This window comes from Lycorma delicatula, chromosome 2 (assembly GCF_047948215.1).
Source record: "Lycorma delicatula isolate Av1 chromosome 2, ASM4794821v1, whole genome shotgun sequence".
NCBI classification, from domain to species: Eukaryota; Metazoa; Arthropoda; class Insecta; order Hemiptera; family Fulgoridae; genus Lycorma; species Lycorma delicatula.
The window spans coordinates 159943548-159964099 of record NC_134456.1 but is presented as its reverse complement, the minus strand read 5'-3'; the positions used below and the strand labels follow the sequence as shown (position 1 = coordinate 159964099).

Genomic DNA, 20552 nt, shown 5'->3' with positions numbered 1-20552 from the left:
ATATGAAACTAATAATTCAGAAGACTCGATAGTTGCAGAGATGTTTAAATTCGCGAAAGATGAAATAAGCGAAAAACTAGAGAACAGCTTCAATAAAATTTGGGAAAAATTCCCGAAAATTGGAAAAAATTTCAAGAAAATCCCCGAAAAATGGAAAAATGCCTTAATCCATCCACTTCATAAAAAAGGCGGAAAAACCGATATAAATAATTACAGAGGAATCTCACTGCTTTCAGCCTCAGTAAAATACTATCCAAAACTCTACTTGACCGCATACAACCCGCAGTAGAGAAAGAACTTGGAGAATACCAAGGCGACTTCAGACCAGGCCGAACCTGCGCAGAGCAAATTTTTAACCAAACAAATTCTACAATATCACAAAATAAAAACCCCAAAACAATAACTGTTTTCGTTGACAGCAAACGACTCCATACACCGCGAAACCCTCTTTAAAACGCTCGAAGAATTCAAAATAGACGCGAAGCAATAAGCATAATCAAATAAACTGTAACCAACACAAAATCCAAAGTTAAGTTCTTGGGTGAACTTTCCGACCCTTTTAAAATCAAGACAGGAGTGTGACAGGGAGATAAACTGTCCCCAATCTTGTTCAATTGTGCACTGGAAAAAGTGATCATAAAATGGACCAAACAACTTGAGAAACTATACATCGCGAACACCCTATTTATAAGAAACAAAGGACCTAAAATAAACACACTACTGCTAGCAATTGCAGATGATAGTGCCATCTTCGCTAAAAACAATCAAGATATAAACTAAAATACAAAAATTAAACGAATGCGCAAATAAAATAGGATTTCAGATCTCCTTCGAAAAACGGAACGGTTACGGAACGGAACGGAACGGAATGGAACGGTAAAGGAAATAAAAAAACCGAAATCAAAATATCAAAAATCAGTTCCAAAATTTAAATCCCTCAGCAAAATCATAACCCGTAACGTTTTAGACAAAAACGCAATGAGAGATAGAATCAAGAAAATGAATTTCTCCTTTAAGTTAACAAGAAACACCTACAATAAAAAATCACTAACATATAACACTAAACTAAAACACAAAAACACTACAACATAGTCATTTTACCCGATACCTCGTATGCAGCCGAATGCCCCAAACATTTTCAGATAAAGAAATTTTCATAGTGGAAAAAAGAATCCAGAAACATAAATAAAATCTATAACAGAAAATGAAGGTTACAATTTTACGGCACTTATATAGTATGGACCCACAAATAGTTACAAAAAAAATCCTTGATAGATTTAATGCAGCAAAACCCTAAACTCACATGGTTCTCGGAAGTCGATAAAGACATTAAAATATGAGACATAAACGAAAACACAGAAGAAGACCAAGTTTTAAAAAAAACTTATAAACGGTAGACTCCTAGAGAAAGCCAAAAGGCCAGGCATAAAATGGACTGAAGAAAGAAAACGAGAACAAAGTAACAGAATGAGAGAATACTGGACGAACAAAACGAATAATTCTGTTTGACTTTATGTGTGCGTGCTCCCTAGAGGCCTAATCGAAAAAAAGAAAAAAAAATGTTGTAGAGAAAAAATTAATTCAGGAAACCTGACCAATTATTTTATATACCATTATTATTATTATTTTGGTATCTTATCTACCATTATTTTATCACTATAATTATAGTATTATTGTGAAGGTAAAAGTATGTTTACATGTAAATAGCAATTATAATTAACTGATAGAAGCTTATATATTCTAATATGCATATAACTGCATAACTGCAATAACTTAATTAAAAAGATGAAATGTAAAACTTATTATAAAATTATAATTTGTTATGGTTGTATAATATAAATTAATAATTTAATTGTTATTGTTTTCCTGTTATAATTGATATTAAGATATAGAAATTATGTATAATGTAACCGAGTAAAAGATAGTAAATAAATTAACTTTTAACTTTATGTTGACTTTTTCTTTATACATTACACAAATTTATATTATGTGCAAAATAGTCCATGAAACTTTTATTTTCTGTTGCGTTTTACAGATGATCATGAAACTTTTCGTTTAGCTGAAAAATAATTTTATACTAGCAGGATTTTGAAATCATGATTTTAATTGTGGCACTATGTTAATGTGCAGCAATACAAGTATTAAGTAATTTTAATTGTTTGTTAAATTAAAAAAATATTTTTGAGTGTTTCAACTATTAATTTATATTTACAAAATAGTTATAAATTTAAAACAAAACTAAATGAAGTATACTTGCCAATTATATGTAAGAAAAATTTTGAAAATCATTAAAGAAGTTGGAAGGACATAAATTTTAAAATGTGATTTTCATATGATAGTTGCATTAAAAGTAGAAAAAATATTTAAATAATCTGTAAATCACAATTAGCTACTTAAGTAAATTATTGTGCGGTTGGATGCTCACCAATGTTACAGTAAACTATTACAAAAAATTTCTATACAACATTGATGTAGAATACTAAATTAAGAATTATGGAATAGAAGCTTCCTTTCACCCTTTAAAGCATACTTTATCAGTTAGGGATTGTCACTTCCAATGGATCTGATTAAACGACTTATAATTCAATTGGGTAATTCCATATTCTGCCAATCTCCAAATTTGTTCCTTAGGAAACTTATACCTATTGTTGAATGACGTTTTTTTAACTTTAATGGCAAAGCAATTTTTATTGTAGATTTAAACAAAATTGTTGTTCAGTAATATATTTTCCATCTAGTTAATAAGGCCTAATTCCAAGGAACTGTGGGCAGGATGGGCAGCTGCTGCCTGGAGATCCTTGAACTTTCCTTTGGGTGGAGTTTTTTTTTCTATTCCTTAAAAGATAGATCATCCTTTCTCACTCCACGCTCTTTTTTGTTTTCCTTGTTTCCTGTCTTCCCAGTTTTAGTTTTATGGATGTAGATCTACATTGAGGATGGTGGGATCCAGTTAATTTTTTGTGTAATCTGGTGATGGGCTGTCTACAGAGCAACTCAAGGACTTTGTTTCCTTTCTGATGGCTGCATAATAAGCCTAACAAGTAAATTGCCTTTTTGGTTAAACAAGGTCTCTTAATTTCTTGTAAAATTCAAATACAAATCAGATAATGATTGTTATTTTAGCTCAAAGATAAATACAACAGTGTTATGTATAATTTTACCCTGACATTCTTTTTTATGTAGTACTTACTTTACACCCTTTAATCTACAGGAAGCTACACGCTGAGTAGTTTTAGGTTTTGCAGAAATATCAGGTAAAGAAATGAAATATTATCTTACCCAATTAACTGTCATCTCATAGCTTAAGATATTATTTACAGCGAAATGTATAATTAGTATTCATTTTAAATAATTTATTTGTATCAAACATTTTTGTTTTATTTTATTTGAATTTTTTACCTCTTATGTTTCTGATGTTTTTCATATTGTTTCAACATTATAATTTATATTCACTTAAAATTATATATTATTCTAATTTCAGTGCCATAAAATTTCAAAGTCCACAATGTTGTTTGAAGAATTAAGATAGCCTTGTAATTAGAATTATGTATGTGTGAGTTACATGTATTTTAATTGTAAAGTAAAAAAATTACGACTTCTTACAAAAAAAATATGCTGCATTACAAAAATTGTAATTTAAAAGCTACCTTCCTAAAATAAATCAATATATTTAATGTTTATATTTAAAGTTTAGTCTGGTAATTTCAGTTCATTAATTGTTTAAATATGTTGTTGACAAAACATTTTTCTTCATTATAATTTTACAGTAATTTCATAGTACTGCATAAGTCTATTGGTGCATTATTAAATTCTAACTCAACAATGTCTGTATTACATATGTAGCACTAAATAAATTTTATAATTTTAGCCAGCCTAAATAGAAAGTTGATTTAAACAATTTCATCACCTTAGATTACTCAGCCTTAATCTGTTCTGAGATTCTTTAAGTCACTTAACATTACTGAATATAACTCACTGTTAACATTTGATTTTGTTGTTGAGAGCAACTTTAATATCATTAAAATACAATTAACTTATAACTGGGTGCTGCAGCAAGTTAAGAATTCATTTTTTTTATTTTAATGTATGATTAATAAACAGTGTTGTGGGAATGAGATTTTCATTGTTTTTTGTTTTTTTTTTTGAGGTCACTGATCAAATTAACTGTAAATTAATGATTAAATTATTTATAAGTACAAATTACGATACAGAGTATCTCTAAAAATATTTTTTGCTTCTTGTACTCCATTGTTTTAAATATATTTTTATGACCTTATTTTTTTTATAAGTACTTGATTAAAATCATGTACTTGACCATCATATTTTATTAATTAGCAGAATAATAATGACTAACATTATTTTTTTTTACACTATTGTGTATTGTGTTCATATAATATCTTTATGATGAAAGATAAATCAATGCCATATTATATAACATTTTTACTCCTTGAACCCATGTGATTGTTTTGTTTTGCTTTCAGTGTTTTGTGTTTTTGTTGTATAAATTATGTAACTTTATTATGTTTTTTGATATGATAATCTTTTATGGATGTAAATATTAAAAAAAAGAAGAGATGCTTCATAATTTGTGGAATTTTACTTCCAGAAGATCTTGTTGGAGCTAATTATATGGTTTCTTTGTCAGTAGAGGATAATCAGTAACAAACAGATAATTACTGATCAATATCCTAAAGTTAACTTAATTATAGATGCTTTTAAGGCACTGATAAATCTAAAATTAAACAGTGATTGGAGTTTGTAGTAGTGCTGGTCATTGAAAATTAAAATCAGTAGTGTTGTTCTGTGAAAAATTACTTTTGAGGAATTAATTTTAGAAGTATTGGCTTTTAAAATCAGAGTTAATGGTTCAAATATTGCTTAGACTAAATAATATTTTAAACCTAATGTTTAACTGCTTAAACTGTAATAGGCACTTCATATTAGCTGACATGTGATCAGAGGTGGGGCTAGCAACATCTCTTCCTTGGGTATAATTGGCTGGGAAATGTATGTAGCAACACTTTTTTCCTTTGCATATTAGGGAAGAGCTTTTGGTTTAATATCACATCAATATAATCTTACAAAGCTATTTGTCTTAAAACTGTTTACCCTCATACTTCATTGGCTGCAGTAAAGATTTATGTAATCATGTAGGTTTCTGTCACTGTAACTTGCCCTTCTAAATGTAATTGAATGATTATTTTCATGATACACAGTATGTCTGAAATCGCCTTCAACTGCTCGGTGCAAGCCCCTTGGAAGGCTGGAATGTCGTTGAAAAAGCGGCCTTCCATCTTCAACTTGAGTTTTGGGAACAAAAAATAAAACAAGTCGGGTGAATAGGGCGGGTAGGATAAGACGATGATTTGATTTGCATAATAACGTGTTAAAACTCAAGGGGGATTGACGATTGCGACACATCAGGTGTTTCATTACTTTCAAATAAATAGAATTTAGAATTCACGGTTTGACCAGTTGCGCGCGCACTTTCGCAACGTTTTGGTCGTGCATAGCTGTTGACGGCCTTCCGCTTCGTTCGTTGTCATCCAACTAAACTGTACCGTCTTTAAACCGTTTCCACCAGGTGTATGTTGTACGAGATGTGGGTTTATCGCCGAATGTTTGCTGTATCATAGATACAAGTTTCAACAAAAGATTTTTGAAGTCAAATATAAACTTTTATCGCGCTTCTCTGTTCCATGTCGCGAGCTCGCACAAGGTCACATGAACACAACGTACGCGGCCGAATATAACTCGAGACTTGAGTGACGAAACGTGATGAAATTTTGTACACATTCATCAGACATCGTACTAAATAGTTCCTTGGTTGTCCGAGAGATGGCGCTACTTGTATAGACTACAAAAATTTAGTTCGGAAATTTTTCACTGTACGTTAATACTTTTTTAGTTTTTTTATTGAAATTATAACAAATATATTTAAATTTGTAGATAAAAAGATATAACTACATTTTACAAAACTAGAAAATAATGTATCATGATATACCTAAACATGTGTGACAATAAATAAGAAGATCAACATGAAGGATTAAGTTGAGAATAGGTAAAAATCAATTGATTCTAAAATGTTATTAATTATAATGGCTTGAAAGTAAAAGTACAGGAAAAAAATAATTAAACGCATTATTTAAGGATTTTTTTTAGACAATTAAAGGTGAATCTGTAGTGGTGATTTATAAATGATCGGAAATCTACAACCAATGACAAATTATATGACAATGGTATTAACAAATTATTTAGAGTAACCAAAACAATTTTTAAAAACTATACTTCGTTTTGATCAAGATAAATTTTTCCAATAATTTACATTGGTCTATACTGGATGAAGAGTCCAGTTCAGTGCAGTAATTAGAAAAGTAATATATTTTCTATTAGTTTTTGTAATATAAAAATAAATAAGCTCTTAAAAAATACTTTTAAGTGAAATTTTTTATTGTACAAAAATGTATATAATTTTGCTTATATCTTTTTATTAGTAGTCAAATATTACTCATTTGCCAAATAATTTTTGGCAGATTTCAAGAAATTACTAAAATCTTAATATACATTACTTTATTATTTTTCTTTTCACTAGTGTAAAGATTACTTTAATGTAACTTTAGATGATATGGTCAAGGATATTATGGCAACTAAACTAAGATTTCCAAAGGCAAGGTTTTTATGATCAACATGGTTATCTGTTGTATAGGTACATTTCCACTAGAATTATTGATGCGATACATTGTAAATCAGACGCTGGCACACCTATCAAACCTATTATTATAAATTATTTTATTATGTTGGGTTTTTCCCGCATACTTCTTTTTATGCGTTTATTAACAACAGACGTAGCTATTTGATAATAACTAGTCAATCCAGTTTTAAAACAAGTTAGAATGAATTTTTTTCTTTATTCACTTTGTTATTACTTAACATCCGTTGTAATTTTATATTCCGTGTAAAATCAATGTATCATTTCTTTGGAAAAAGCCAGAAAAAATTAGTCCTTGAAATTGTAAAGCTTGGAATCATGAAATAGTTTACCTTCATCACAAATTTATATTTTTGTTAATACATTTCCAGAAATGAATATTTTGGTAAACTATTTAAAAGCTTTAATGTTTTGTGTTGGATAAGAAATTAAACAAAATTGTTCTATTTCATTTTTTTAAAGTATTTTTGTTACTATTAAAATTGCAGGGTACAGTTAATCACAACTCATTAGCCATTGTTATTTAAATTAAGTGAAATTTTCCACAGAATGTATTAGCACACATTTATTTCCAATTGGAGGACTCTTCCAACTACCTCGTTTAAAGTGCATTTTTTTATCTTGATTTACCAACGTGCTTCCATAATAAAAACAACTCGCGTATTAAAAACAAACAAGGAATTGGTTTAACTGGTAAAAAAGGATCTGAATTTTACTTATTTTTTTATTGTTAGTTCAATTTGAAGCCAAATATCTCTTGCAATTTATGAATATAAAAATATTATATATTTAAATAATAATATTTTTTTATTATTTATATTTTTTTTATTATTTAAAAATAATATTGTTAAGCAGTCTTAACCATTACTATATAATTATTTTTCTGTACATTTCAGAAATCTGAACAGAAAAATAATTATTTTAAAATTGGATTTTTTTATTTTATAATATTATAAATGAAAACACCTGAAAGAGGATTTGTAGGTCTTTCATTATTACAAAGTGTTGATTAATTATTCACTGACTTTTTCTTAATCATTAAGTGATGCATGATGAAAACATTTTAAATAAATGCATAATTAATTTCAGAAATGTTATTAATAGTTTTCTGAATAATAGACCTTGCTTATGAATTCAGAGACCTTCATTCGCCTTTATAATGAATTTAATGAAAAGAGCTCAGCAATAAAATTGAATTATTAAATGAAAAATATTAATTGTCAATCAGAATTTATCGCGGAAGGTTTGGTTAGTGACAAAAATACATTTATGTATTAGCAGTGTTCTAACCATTGTTTCCAGGAATGTTGGATGTTTAATGACCTATGACTGAGGCGTATGACCTATGACCTCTATACTTGCGTTATTTTATTCAATAAGGACAAAATGTTAAAAAAAGAAGAAAACCAGCATATAATTATGAATATTTAAAAGGCATATTGTGGTACTGAAGTAAGAGTACAATCTCAGAAACAAATGTTAAACTTAAAGATGGAGCGTTAAGAATGGATAATCAAATTAAGTCCTATTTTAACTCAACCTTATGGCATTTTGTGTGTTTGTATCTTTGTGACGCAGTTACGACAGAAAGGGTTTTCAGTTTTTATGAAATTATGCATTGCGGTTCTTTTCTACTAGCGGGAACCATAAATTTATAACGATTTCTTTTATAATTTTCTGTTTCTGATGGCGATCATTAATTGGTGCCAGTTAAGCTATAGAAAACCGTGCCAATTTTAGCCTCAGTTACAGTTACCCTGAAGGGTGCTCTTTGTACATATTACTTTGTAAATGCTAGTAGTTCTGTAAGCAATGAACCTCGCTTGTCTTATAATGAATTTAACGAAACTGAATAAATAAGATAAAAATTAAAGTACAAAACAAATTTATCGAATGTAACTGATTATGATCAAAATAATCTAACTATTAGTAAAACCCTAAGCTATTTTCACTATACAGAGCATCACACTGATGACTATCAAGGAGGTAGTTCCATTATATTTCCATAGATATGCAGTGTATTTTTAATAAGGGGTTTGGTGCAAAACAAAGAAAAATAAGTTTCTTAAAAATCAATGAAAGATTAATGCTGTACTGTAACGGCCTCAGAAACACTGATAAGTATAAAAGTAGAGAAAATGTAAAAGAGTGAAAAATTACATTTTTACCTCGTTTTTAAGTCCGAGTATTTTCTCTTGATTTATTAATGTGGAATTCCCTAATAAAAACAATCAAGGAATTATCTGACTGATAAAAAAGGTATCCGAATTTTACATAATTTTTTCGTTAGTTCTATTGAAGCAACGTATGTCTTGCAATTTAGAAATATAAGAAAGATACATATACGTATGTACATGTTTCTTTTGGAAGACACATTTTTGAATATATCTTAATATATTAGCAAAGTTTTTCTTTTTTTGAGAGGAGTATGGAAATTTTTTTTAAAATCTCGTTTCGGAGACTTTAATAAAGAGGTTCAAACTCTTTATACTAACAATGAACATTAAAAAAACTAAATATTAGCGTATTTAATTTTTCTTCAAAAGAATGAGTGAAAAAAGTCAAAGTGCGAAAAATAAGTCTATACAAAAACTAATATTTCCTGTTTTGTGTAGTAGAAATCTTTGACCTGGGTTAACTGTATTCTAAGATATGTAATTTCAATAATGTAGTGGTATACATCTAACATTACCAATGATGCTGGTTTAATCCAGTTATAAATTCCCGCAGGCCTAACCACATTATATTTATTGTCTTTTTATTCTTGGCCTTAACAAGTTTATGCTTTTACTTGCCATTTAAAGTATCTTCTTAAATTGCAATTAATCGACGTTGTTTATTAATATATTTAAGTAATCTTTTGTATTTATTCAGTGTTGATAATTGGGTCAAAACTTTAATTTTTTTTATTATTATTAGATTTTTACATCTTAATTTAAGAATTGTCAGTTTTCGTAGACGAATATTATGGTAGAACAATTTCCATTTATTAACTGAGAATATCAGTTTATAACTGGCAGCCTGCGAGCTGTTCAAGACTGCAATATGTTTATCGATGAGCTACCAACTTACACGAGAACGAAATTTGTTTATATTTTGTTTTACGGGTCAAGAAATTAATTTCTAATCGACTTTAAAGACCCCCAAAATCTTTCAAACAACATATATGTTAATAACAGATGCTATTTGCCGAAATCTTTAAAATAAATGTTAATTGTGCCAACTAATTGAAAAAGACGTTTTAAATTATTTAAAGTTTACATATTAAACTTTAAATAATTTAAAACGTCTATACGAGCGACACAGTTTATGTCGTATTCAGATTTTATTTTTAAATTTTAACGCAATATCAATATCGTTTTTAAGGTAAAATAATGTTGAAGCTTATATTTTATCCATATACTGAGTAGGCTAGATTTTTTTTTGGAGAGGTGGGGAATCCATTTTACAAACGCTGAAGCAGTGTCGGGGTCGCTAACAAGCCCCGCTATGTTTTAGGAAGAGCGTATGTATACCTGCGCACTACCGACTACACTTCCACCCCTGGCTATCCATACTCCCTGGTAAAGCTAATAAAGCATTCCATCAGGAAGGGGGTGATCGCTCACACACACAGTCACACGTCATATCATACTACAAGTAGAGATCGTAAGCTGAAAATTCAATACAAATTCTTACATGAAATTAAATAATCAGAACAAAACACAATACAAACATCAAATGAACAATGCAGTGAGCAGCATCAGCACACAGAACACTGCGCAATACTGCCAGACACCTATGTACAAACACAACTAATCAAGGAACATAATATACACAACAAACAATGTAAACAACTTTTTTTTTCTTTTCTTTTTTTTACATACATGTTACATATTACCTAAAACTAAACATCATATACATAATAGAAAATAAGAATTTACAAAGTATGTCACACCAGCAGCGCAACCCACAGAAACTGTACACAGCTATTACTCGTGTCACAGGTACAGTACACACCTAAGTCCAGCCACCCAGGCCGCCATCCAACACCTTTGCGAAGTACCCGCAGCTTCATCGCGCCAAGGTGACCCTAACACGCCCGGGGGCCCTCTAGTCGCTCGGCCGAGAGCCTACCCTCCGATGCCTAGTTCTTATGCGGGTCTCCTCTCAAGTATTTAGGTCCTTTGAATACTAGATCGTGGATACCGGTGTTCTTTGGTAGTTGGGTTTCAATTAACCGCATATCTCAGGAATGGTCGAATTGAGGCTGTACAAGACTTCACTTCATTTACAATCATACATATCATCCTCTGAAGTATTATCTGAAAGGTAATTACCGGAGACTAAACAGGAAAAAGAAAAATGTATTTAGGTCCTGCAGGACTGTCCTTGTATACTCAGCAACAGCCCTCAAATTCATCTCCAAGAGCAGTAATATATCTTGCACTTCTTCTGGTGTGAACATACCCTCTTTTTATAAAACATCTAATAGATCTTTTCTCTCACGATCGTATCTTGTGCACTTAAAAAACACATGCTAAGCGGTTTCCTCCTCGTGGCAGACAGGGCATTCATCGGGATGGTCCAGGCAGAATCTGAACCCTCCATGGCCCGTCAGCAACTACGTTAAGTAATAGTCTAGGGAGTCGTGGCGTCTGCCGCTCCAGCGGTTGACATCACCAAGCACCCGATGCGTTCACGGTCCCTTCTAGCACCGGTCCCATCTCCGCTGCCATAAGTTGTTCATCTCGACCATTATGTTGTTATTTTGCTGCCTCCTTTCTTCTGGTGGGAGAGCCCCCTCTAATCTCCCACATCCTTCTCGGTTGCTCAACCACCAGTTCGATATGAAGAAGTCCCGCTAGAACCTATGCAGCTGCTCCTGAGATAGTCCGGTATCCGGATATGACACGTAGACAGCACCGTCTGTGATGTGTCGCCAGTATGAGTAAGCAAGCTATGTGACTCGGACACTAACCCATGTCAAGCGATGGGAATGACTGTATGATCCTCTTCATATTAAAAAATCATAATGAAAATGATACGAAAGTTTGAAAAAATTGGAAAAGTTTTAACTAAGCAAAACGTAATATTTAAATGTTATTGTAAATCTCTTATATATCTGGATGTAGAATTAAAGTAGAAACATCCCATTAAAAAATTTTATTTAATGTTGTTTATTAATTGATTTTAAAAAAAATATATATGATTACTTTTCACAGGTGTACTAATTTTTTTCAGTTTATGTAATTTGTGTTCATCGTTGGTTATTTACAACTCATCACATAACGGTCGCACCAAATCTATGGTGCTATAGTGACCATAAATTATACTTTTTACTACACTAAAATTAAGTTAAAAACTAGAACATGAAGAAAAGTTATTTGCCATTTTGATAAAACATTTCTAGCCTTTTTAAGTCTTGGAAGAATTAAAGTTGTAAAACGGAATGAATTAAAGTTTGTTATTCGCCAAAAAATTAGTTAATAAAATAATAAAATTAAGTTTATTAAAAAACTCGTAATTCGGAACTGTTAATTTTATTTAAACATAGATAGATAAGTTTGAAAATCTACTATTAGAAAGTTTTGTTTTGTTTAGAAAGATGACAATTGTAGTATATGATAACATGTTTTAGCTAGTACAATTATTTTAAATCTTTACTAATTGCGGGTAATTTTCTCATATCTCGAAGGGTTTCAGCCCAACCAATTCAAATGATTTTTTTCGTAAATAGTAAACTTATCATTAATTTAACACTTTATGAACCGAAAAAGAAAAATTGTCGGTGAATTTTTCATAAATTGCGACAGAAAATCAAGTTGAATAGAAAACTTACTGAGCTTCATTCGCTCTTTAAAATAAGCTAATATTCTTATAGTTATTAGATATTTTAATTTAAGATCAAATGAATGATTCCAAAAATTCCGGATTCAGATCCTTCAAATAATAATCAAATAACCACGTTACAACCTTAGTCTAATCTTTGATCTTATTCTAAAAATATGCATTTTATTTGATAGAAGTATCATTACTCTTTGTTACAAAAATAACTGGGATCTGTTCTTAATAGTTCTATCAGATTTTTGCCAAGATAAACTAAGGAACCTTTCTTCTCCTGTTTCATTGAATTTTTAACTAACCCAAAAGATGCTTTTACAGAATAATTGGTTGAAATTAAAATTTTAAAAGGAATAGTAGCTTTTTGAAATTGGTAAAAATGATAAATGTATCACTAGAAATATTTATATTATACATCTGACTAAAATATTTACTATATTTATGTGTTTATTTTTTTCAGATAAAATGGAATTAACAAGAGTATCAAGAAGTATTTTTGTACTTCTAGTTGCATTGTTGGTTGAGATTTCATCATTACCGAGCCCTAATAAAAGGCCAGTTATTATTGATTCACCGGAGGTAAACATTTATTTATTTTAGTAGCTAGCTGCAGGCTAATCACCAAAACTATAGTTATTCATGAAATATATAATGTATGAAAAATACCAAGACTTATTGGGATTCAAACCCAGAATTCCAGACGAAAGGTGAAGACACTCTGACAAAGAGGTCGATGGAGTGGACCTCTTTTCATTGTCATTGGTGGTTTCCTTATTGATGACACCACCCGTGTTAAAACTCCATTCAACTTATTGATATTAAATAAACAATTAACAGTTTTAAAAGTAGATACATGCATGTATGTAATAACTATTTATGATTTAATATATTATTTAAACCATTTTATTCTGTCTAAAAGATGTTAAGATGCAAGCATGTTAACATAAGCATGTTAGTGTTGCAAGCAACACTAACATGAGCACTTTTCTCTTACTGTAAGGATGAGGTGTTATTACACAGCTTAGCCCAGTGATGAATAGAGTGAAATTTTTACTAAATATGAACAAATAAGTTTCCTATAGCCATCTGCTGTTTGACACTACAGCGCATCAAGTAATTCATGGATTTCATATGCTGTCATATGCTAATGATGTTCCTACAGAAAACTACTGAATCATAATTCATCGTATTCTTTCTGATTATGTATTCACAAGTACATTATGGAGCATTATAGTACTAATACACATAATTTGTGTTATTTTGGAAAATGCTACCATGGGCTGAAACTATTTTAAAGATGCTAGACTTTTAATTTTAATGGAACTATACAATGTCTTAATCACCAGTCCAGGTGAGAGCCTTTTATTCTTCCACCTTGCAGAAGGTGAAAGCTTCCAGGTTTTTGATAATATTTTGGCCTAATATTCTCAATACCATTTAAATGCATAGAGTTAAAAGATAAAAAAAACTCAAAGTGCTTAGTTTTATCTTCTACCTCCTCTAAGAGTGAAAAAAGATAATTTTTTTTAGACAGAATGGAATTAATACAAGCATCAAGAGTATATTTATAGTTCTGGTAGCCTTATGACTTGAGATTTCATCAAACACAAGTCTTCATAAAAAGGCTGTAATTACTGAATCACCAGAAATGATTACAGTTATAAAATTAATTGTTTAATTTTATAACTTATATCAATATATAAGTTAGTATTCCTTTATCAGAATATTCATAAGTTATAAATATTAAGATTAAATAAAATCTATACAGCATGAGTTCTTTGTAGATGGCAATTAATTACTTGCCCACAGATAGGTTTTACAAGAAATAGCAAGCAGTTAAATTAATAAAATTTCAATGTGCTCATTCCTTTGAGACATTAAGGAACTGTGAGCCCAATGAATAACAGTACTTCAAACTTTTAATTTTCCAAAATACTTTGCAATTTGGAGAAGTTTAAATACTGTAAATACACATACGTAACTTTTATTAATTTTATACCCTATATTCATAAAAAAAATTATGTATTTTTTATTACACAAGAAAAAAGTTAATAATTATATGTAATGCTTCAGTAAGTACTGCTATGTTAATACGTAATTTATCAAACTACATCTAAGCAGCAGAATAAATTTGTAAGAATAAAACTTCTATATTAACATTTTTCTTTTCATATTCTGAGAAAAGGCATAATGTTTAAATTGTATGTTTTATTATTTTAATGTTTTTAGTGATGGCCCTGTTTAATGAAAAAAATCTATCTTATATACTATTTTAATAATTTGATATTTGAAGATCATGTGAATTTCTAATGTATTTTAATCATATCTGACGACAGACTGACAATTATATTGATGAAAACCTCTATGGTTTGTTAATGGTAAGCTTATTTATGTTGATAAGTTGTTTTAAATAATATAAGATGTATTTGATAATGAAAAATTTTAGTTGTTTTTTCTCATGATCCCACTATTTTAAAAAGAAAAAGGAATATGGTTTATTTTCAAGTGTTTCACAGTTTTCATTGTAATCACTCCTTTTTCTCAGCCTTCTTTATTTTATTAGATATATATATATATCTAATAAAAAAAAAATATATATATATATATACTTCCTAACTTATGTATGCTGTCTGTCTCATAACAGTTTTTTATCCCAAGAACAATGCAGTAAGTCAATTTTTTGTTGCCTTCCTGTACAATTTTTATCCTCTACTACCAAAATAAAAGATCCTCATCTCTTAATACGAGATCTGTTCAAAAAATAACTGAACATTTTTAATTGAACACCAGCTATTTAGTGTTGTGCAGTTGACAGCAGCATTGTGTTCCGCATAACCTTCTTTGTAACCACATGTTCTTGGATTGTTGATATCTCATTCAGATTTTGTGTTATTGTTATTTGAGTGCAATGTGTTAAGTGTTTTTGTAATGTGTGATTTCTGGAAGCAACGATACAATGTAAAATTTTGCTTGAAACTGGGGAAAACTTTCACAAAAACATTTCAACTTTTGAAATAAGCTGACAGAGATGATGCTCTGGGTTGTACGCAATGTTACGAATGGTTTTCATGATTTAAAAGTGGTCATCAGTCAAGTGGAGTTCACCTCAACCAGAAAGGCCTTCAACTTCAACTGATGACAACCATGTTCAGAAAATCAGTGATCAACTGCAAATCGCTGACTGACTGTCAGAGAACTTGCAGAAGTTAGCATCTTGATTGGATCATGCTATGACATTTTGCCTGAAAAACTGAATATGCATCAAGTTGCAGCAAAGTTTCTTCCCCATCTGATGACCGAACAGCAGAAAGAATATTGAGTGGACGTTTGTCGGCAACTTCTTGAACAAGCCGATGATGAGGAAAGGATCATAATGGGAGACGAAAGCTGGATTTATGGTTACGACATCAAGACCTCCATGCAAGGATCTCCATGCCCCAAGAAAGCACATCAGTCTCGATACAGTGTCAATGGGAAGGTCTCTGTTTTTTTCGATTTTAATGGAATTATGCATTTTGAATTCTTGCCTCAAGGTGAAACAGTGAACCGTGCTATCAAGGCATCTTACAACGGTTACGTGAAAGAATCTGCAAAACGAGACCATTCATGATGCAAGACAACTCATGATTCCTTCACCACAAAAATGCGTCAGCACACTTAGCTTTGTCAATTCATCAGTTTTGCAGAAAAAATCAGATGATTGTTCTTTCTCAGTCCCCCAAACCAGGCTCCTTGCGATTTTTCTTATTTCCAAAATTAAAATCATTGATGAAAGATGCCGTTTTGAGAATATTGATGACATTAAAGCAAATTCATCACGATCCTTAAAGGCCATTTCAAATGAAGCTATCCAGGACTGCTTTGCAAAGTGGAAACACTGCTGGGAAAAGTATGTGATTAGAGGCGGGGAGTACTTTGAAGGGGACAAGAACAAAGCTTTATAAAAAATTCTTAACTTTCCGCCTCCACATTGTTTTCATGGAAACAAAAATAATAAACTCCAGAGGCTGGAGTAAATGAGTTATGTGGGATGGAAATGTAAACTTCTATTACAATAGTTATATGGTTTGCATGGGATTGCATTAATTACGGAATTAAATGGGTGAATGGATGGAAGAGATAATTAAATATTAAAATTTAATAAATATAAAAAATATTTTATTACTTGTCCCTACCATTTTTTGAGATAGAAACCACAGGATTTTGTAGGGGTTTTGATTTGACATCTTCAAATATTATCTAAATTCTTTAAAAACCAATAAACATGGTCCCAACTGTCTAGAAGTAATAACAGTGAATAGTGCTGGTTTCTCACATTTACCTGTGGCTGGCTGAAATACTTTCTTAGCTCCTTTCAGTGAAATAGATTTACTTGGTCTAGGAATCAGATTCAAACCAACCTCATTCAAGTTTCAGATCAAGCTATAAAACAGAACATTTTGTTTACATGATAAACATGCAAAATAAAAAAAAAATTGGTCCACTGATAATTCTGTAGTTGCACAGTAAGCTCTATTTATATTTTCTGGTAAATTTATAGCCAACCCAAGCATTCTTTAAAATTGTGCTGCATTTTCATCTCACTAATGACAACATTGTTAAAAGGATGACTATTTCTAGAAGAAATCTTACAAACTCCTGCTTTACATCAGTTGTCGATAACACAATATCCAAATCTTACAGCTAAACAACATATTGAATTAATTTTAGTTTATCTTGCTGAGTTTTTGTTGTCAAGATTTTTACTAATATAACTCATAAGTGTGTTATAAAATATGAAAAAATATTTGGCCTATCTATACGTCCAACCATTACACAATGTTTTGAAAGGCTTCATGAATTTCTTTAAAACATTATTTCTTCAGTACTTTCCCTCTTTTTTTAACTTCCATTCTGAAAAAAAATACAAAAAATGCTTTAGGAAAAAAATAAAGAAATGTTACAATCCTAAGTTATATAAAGTATTCCTACTCCACTCATGAAGGGTTATTTCCTGGGATTATTTTACATTTTATACAAATTTTTGTATGCCTATAATAATTAAACTCTAACATATTTTTCCACAAAATCATATCGATTCTTCTAAATGAGATGGCAGAAGTTACCAGTTATTCTGTATGACTATTCAAAATTAGGCAATGATTAAATAATTTTGAAGCAAATATTTCTGAAATTAATTATAGCACATTTTGTGATGATTAGACCACACAAACATCAAATATTTTTTTTAAATAGCCTATCGGCTAAAATAAACATTTTCTAAGACAAATTGACATTCTAAAACAAATTAACCTTTTCTAATTAATTAATAAATTACAGATGTAACATACATTAACATAAAATAATGCACAATATTTACTAAAATTTTCTTATCATTTATATTAAAAATTAGCATACATGTAATTTAGTTGTCACCATAACTAATTACATTATGCTAATAATGTATGTATTTAATTTTATATTTACTATTGCTATTTACTCTTTAGTTTGTTTTAACTTGTTTTAGAGATTATACTTCAATTTAATGCTATTTAAAAATCTATTTTTTAATGTATTTTCAGATTAACACCATTGGCAAAGGTGAGGTGGGTGCTTCATGGGGTGGATATTCAGCTAGTGCTGGACTGGGAGGTGGACTTCATGCTGAAGCAAATGCACCTGGTGCTGGGGCAGCTGCTGGTCTTGGTGGAGTAAGTTATGCTGGAGGTGGTGCATCTGCTGGAGCAGGGGCCAATGCTGGAGCAGGGGCCAGTGCTGGAGTAGGAGGTGCTGGTGCAAATGCAGGAGCTGGTGCAAATGCAGGAGCTGGTGCTCATGGTCCAGGATTCTTTGACAATGTTTTTAATGTAATTACCTATTTTTTAATAATTCAGCTAAGTATACATACCTGAATTGTGAATTTACTTTTTTTTATTTTCAGTATCATTAGTCAGTTAACTCGTTTGATGTTATTCTCTATTCTTTTTTTATGCTAATCTTTTAACATCATCCAACAATCAAATTATCTGTTTTATATATTTCAATCTTTGTCTTCCTCAACAGTTTTTACTTTATATTTATCTTAATGCTTGGCTCATTAATTGAGTTGATTTCTTTTCAAGATTCTACCTCAAAATTTCTCTCTTCTCTTATTTGTCTTCATTTCTAATTTTTTTGACAAACCTAAAATTCAATATCTTCTCTCATCATTCTTTTCAAACCATATTTCAAAGGTCTTTATTTGTTCTATTTGCTTTTCCTAGGACCATGTTTCACTACCATGCAGTTCTTCAACCTAAACAAATATATTTTTTATTATATTACACCTTATATCAGCAGTTTTCATCTTTTTTTCATGAAAACAATTGTTAATTGTGCCAGTCTGTTTTTGACTTTTGTATTAATTTCTCCACCTTACGTAATTTTACTTTCTAAATAACAAAATTCTTCCACTTTAAGTATTTCACATTAACCTATTTTAACATTTAATTCCTCAATATCCTCCGTTATCAAATTTCATTACCTTTGTCTTAGTCTTATTTATTTTCAGATTAAATATTTCTTCTAGCGAAAAATTTCTTCTCTCATCTTTGGTTTCTGCCAAAAGAAAAATAATATACTAATATAATAAACATTATTGATAACTAGTTAGTAAAAAAGTTACTTCTTAGTATTGACTAAATTTAATAGTAATTACTCTAATTTAATTAGAATAAAAATATGTGTTTACAGTGTAGAAATAATTGGAAAACTTTTGGTGTCTTGTGAGTAACCATAGATGTTTACTACTTAAATAAAAAAGTTTTATGAAGTGCAAATATCATTAACATGAAGACATTTCAACTCAAACCATATTATTAAAAGAGAATATTTCATGGTATACATTATAGTAAAATTCCTAAGTTTTTTGCCAGAGTTGAGATTTCAGACATAGTTAGTTTTTGGGTTGATATTTCTGTACTAGTTAGGTATGAGGGTATCATTCAGGGCAAAGTTGTTTTCAGCCATGAGGATATAGTTTAACATCAAAAAAAAGTTATTAAGTTTGGTTTTGTTTAGATCAAACATGTATGAAGGAGACACAAGCATGTAGCTGTTTGGTGTAGTGGTTTGAGTAGCTGCCTTAGATTTTTGTATGAATGTTTTATGTTTATGAGCAAACGGGTAAATGAATCAGTCAAAGTTGGCCAGAACCCCAAAGTGAGAGAAACGTTTTTTTTATACTGATATAAAGATCTTGCTAAAAAGGGGAAAAAATCAGACTATTTTTATAGATCTATTGTATTCATTGGATCATCAGTTACATTTCTTTACCTAAGTGTATGCAAACTATATCATATTTCAAGAATTACAATAAGAATTTGGATTTATTTTCTGTGCTACTGTTTATATTATCCCTGATTTTAATTATCTCAATTGATGCCAGAAATCTTATCCAACAATTTTCTTTCCAAAAAGTTTGGTCAAATCAATTTGAATGTTTGTTCTAAACAAAAAATGTTATGCAACTAACTCCACTGTGTAGACTTTCATAGATTCACCATCTCTTTTTATTCCAACTTTTCAGTCAAAAACTAGAAAATCAATGCTACTACATTCAAACCATAACATGAGTTTTTTTTTAGGACAGTTGTATTATCATATTCATAATGGAATTCAGTTTCTTGGAAAGAAGTAGCCACTTCTTAAACATAATTGAAAATAAATAAACAGTTATTGATGTATTAAAACACCTAGAAAAAAACCTCAGTAGGGTTTTCTAAACAAAAACAGTATTTATATATCTCTAAGATAATTGGGCAAAGAAATAAAGCCCAAAAGAACCAGCTACTTTCCTACTCGCTATAAGACATATACATACATTATCAATGCATCTCTTGCCTAACTGGTACATTTGCAAGATAATATTTGTACAGTAAAATTGATCTATTTTCAGTAATTTACTGATTAAATAGCACTAATCAACTAAGTTTGGCTTAATTAAGTTATCTGGGGAGATAATCAATTATAAGCATTAATTCATATGATTTTAAATTTATTT

General features: G+C 30.1%; 1 protein-coding gene across 1 annotated transcript in view; it reads left to right on the top strand.

Annotated features, from left to right (window-relative positions):
• LOC142319369 (uncharacterized) overlaps window positions 1-20552 on the top strand; it is a 70841-nt gene that overhangs the window by 35095 nt on the left and 15194 nt on the right. The window contains exons 2-3 of the mRNA XM_075356582.1: window positions 12993-13111; window positions 18094-18378. Of these exons, the coding sequence (XP_075212697.1) occupies window positions 12998-13111; window positions 18094-18378 (399 nt within the window). The 5' untranslated portion in view covers window positions 12993-12997. The remainder of the gene's footprint in view (window positions 1-12992; window positions 13112-18093; window positions 18379-20552) is intronic.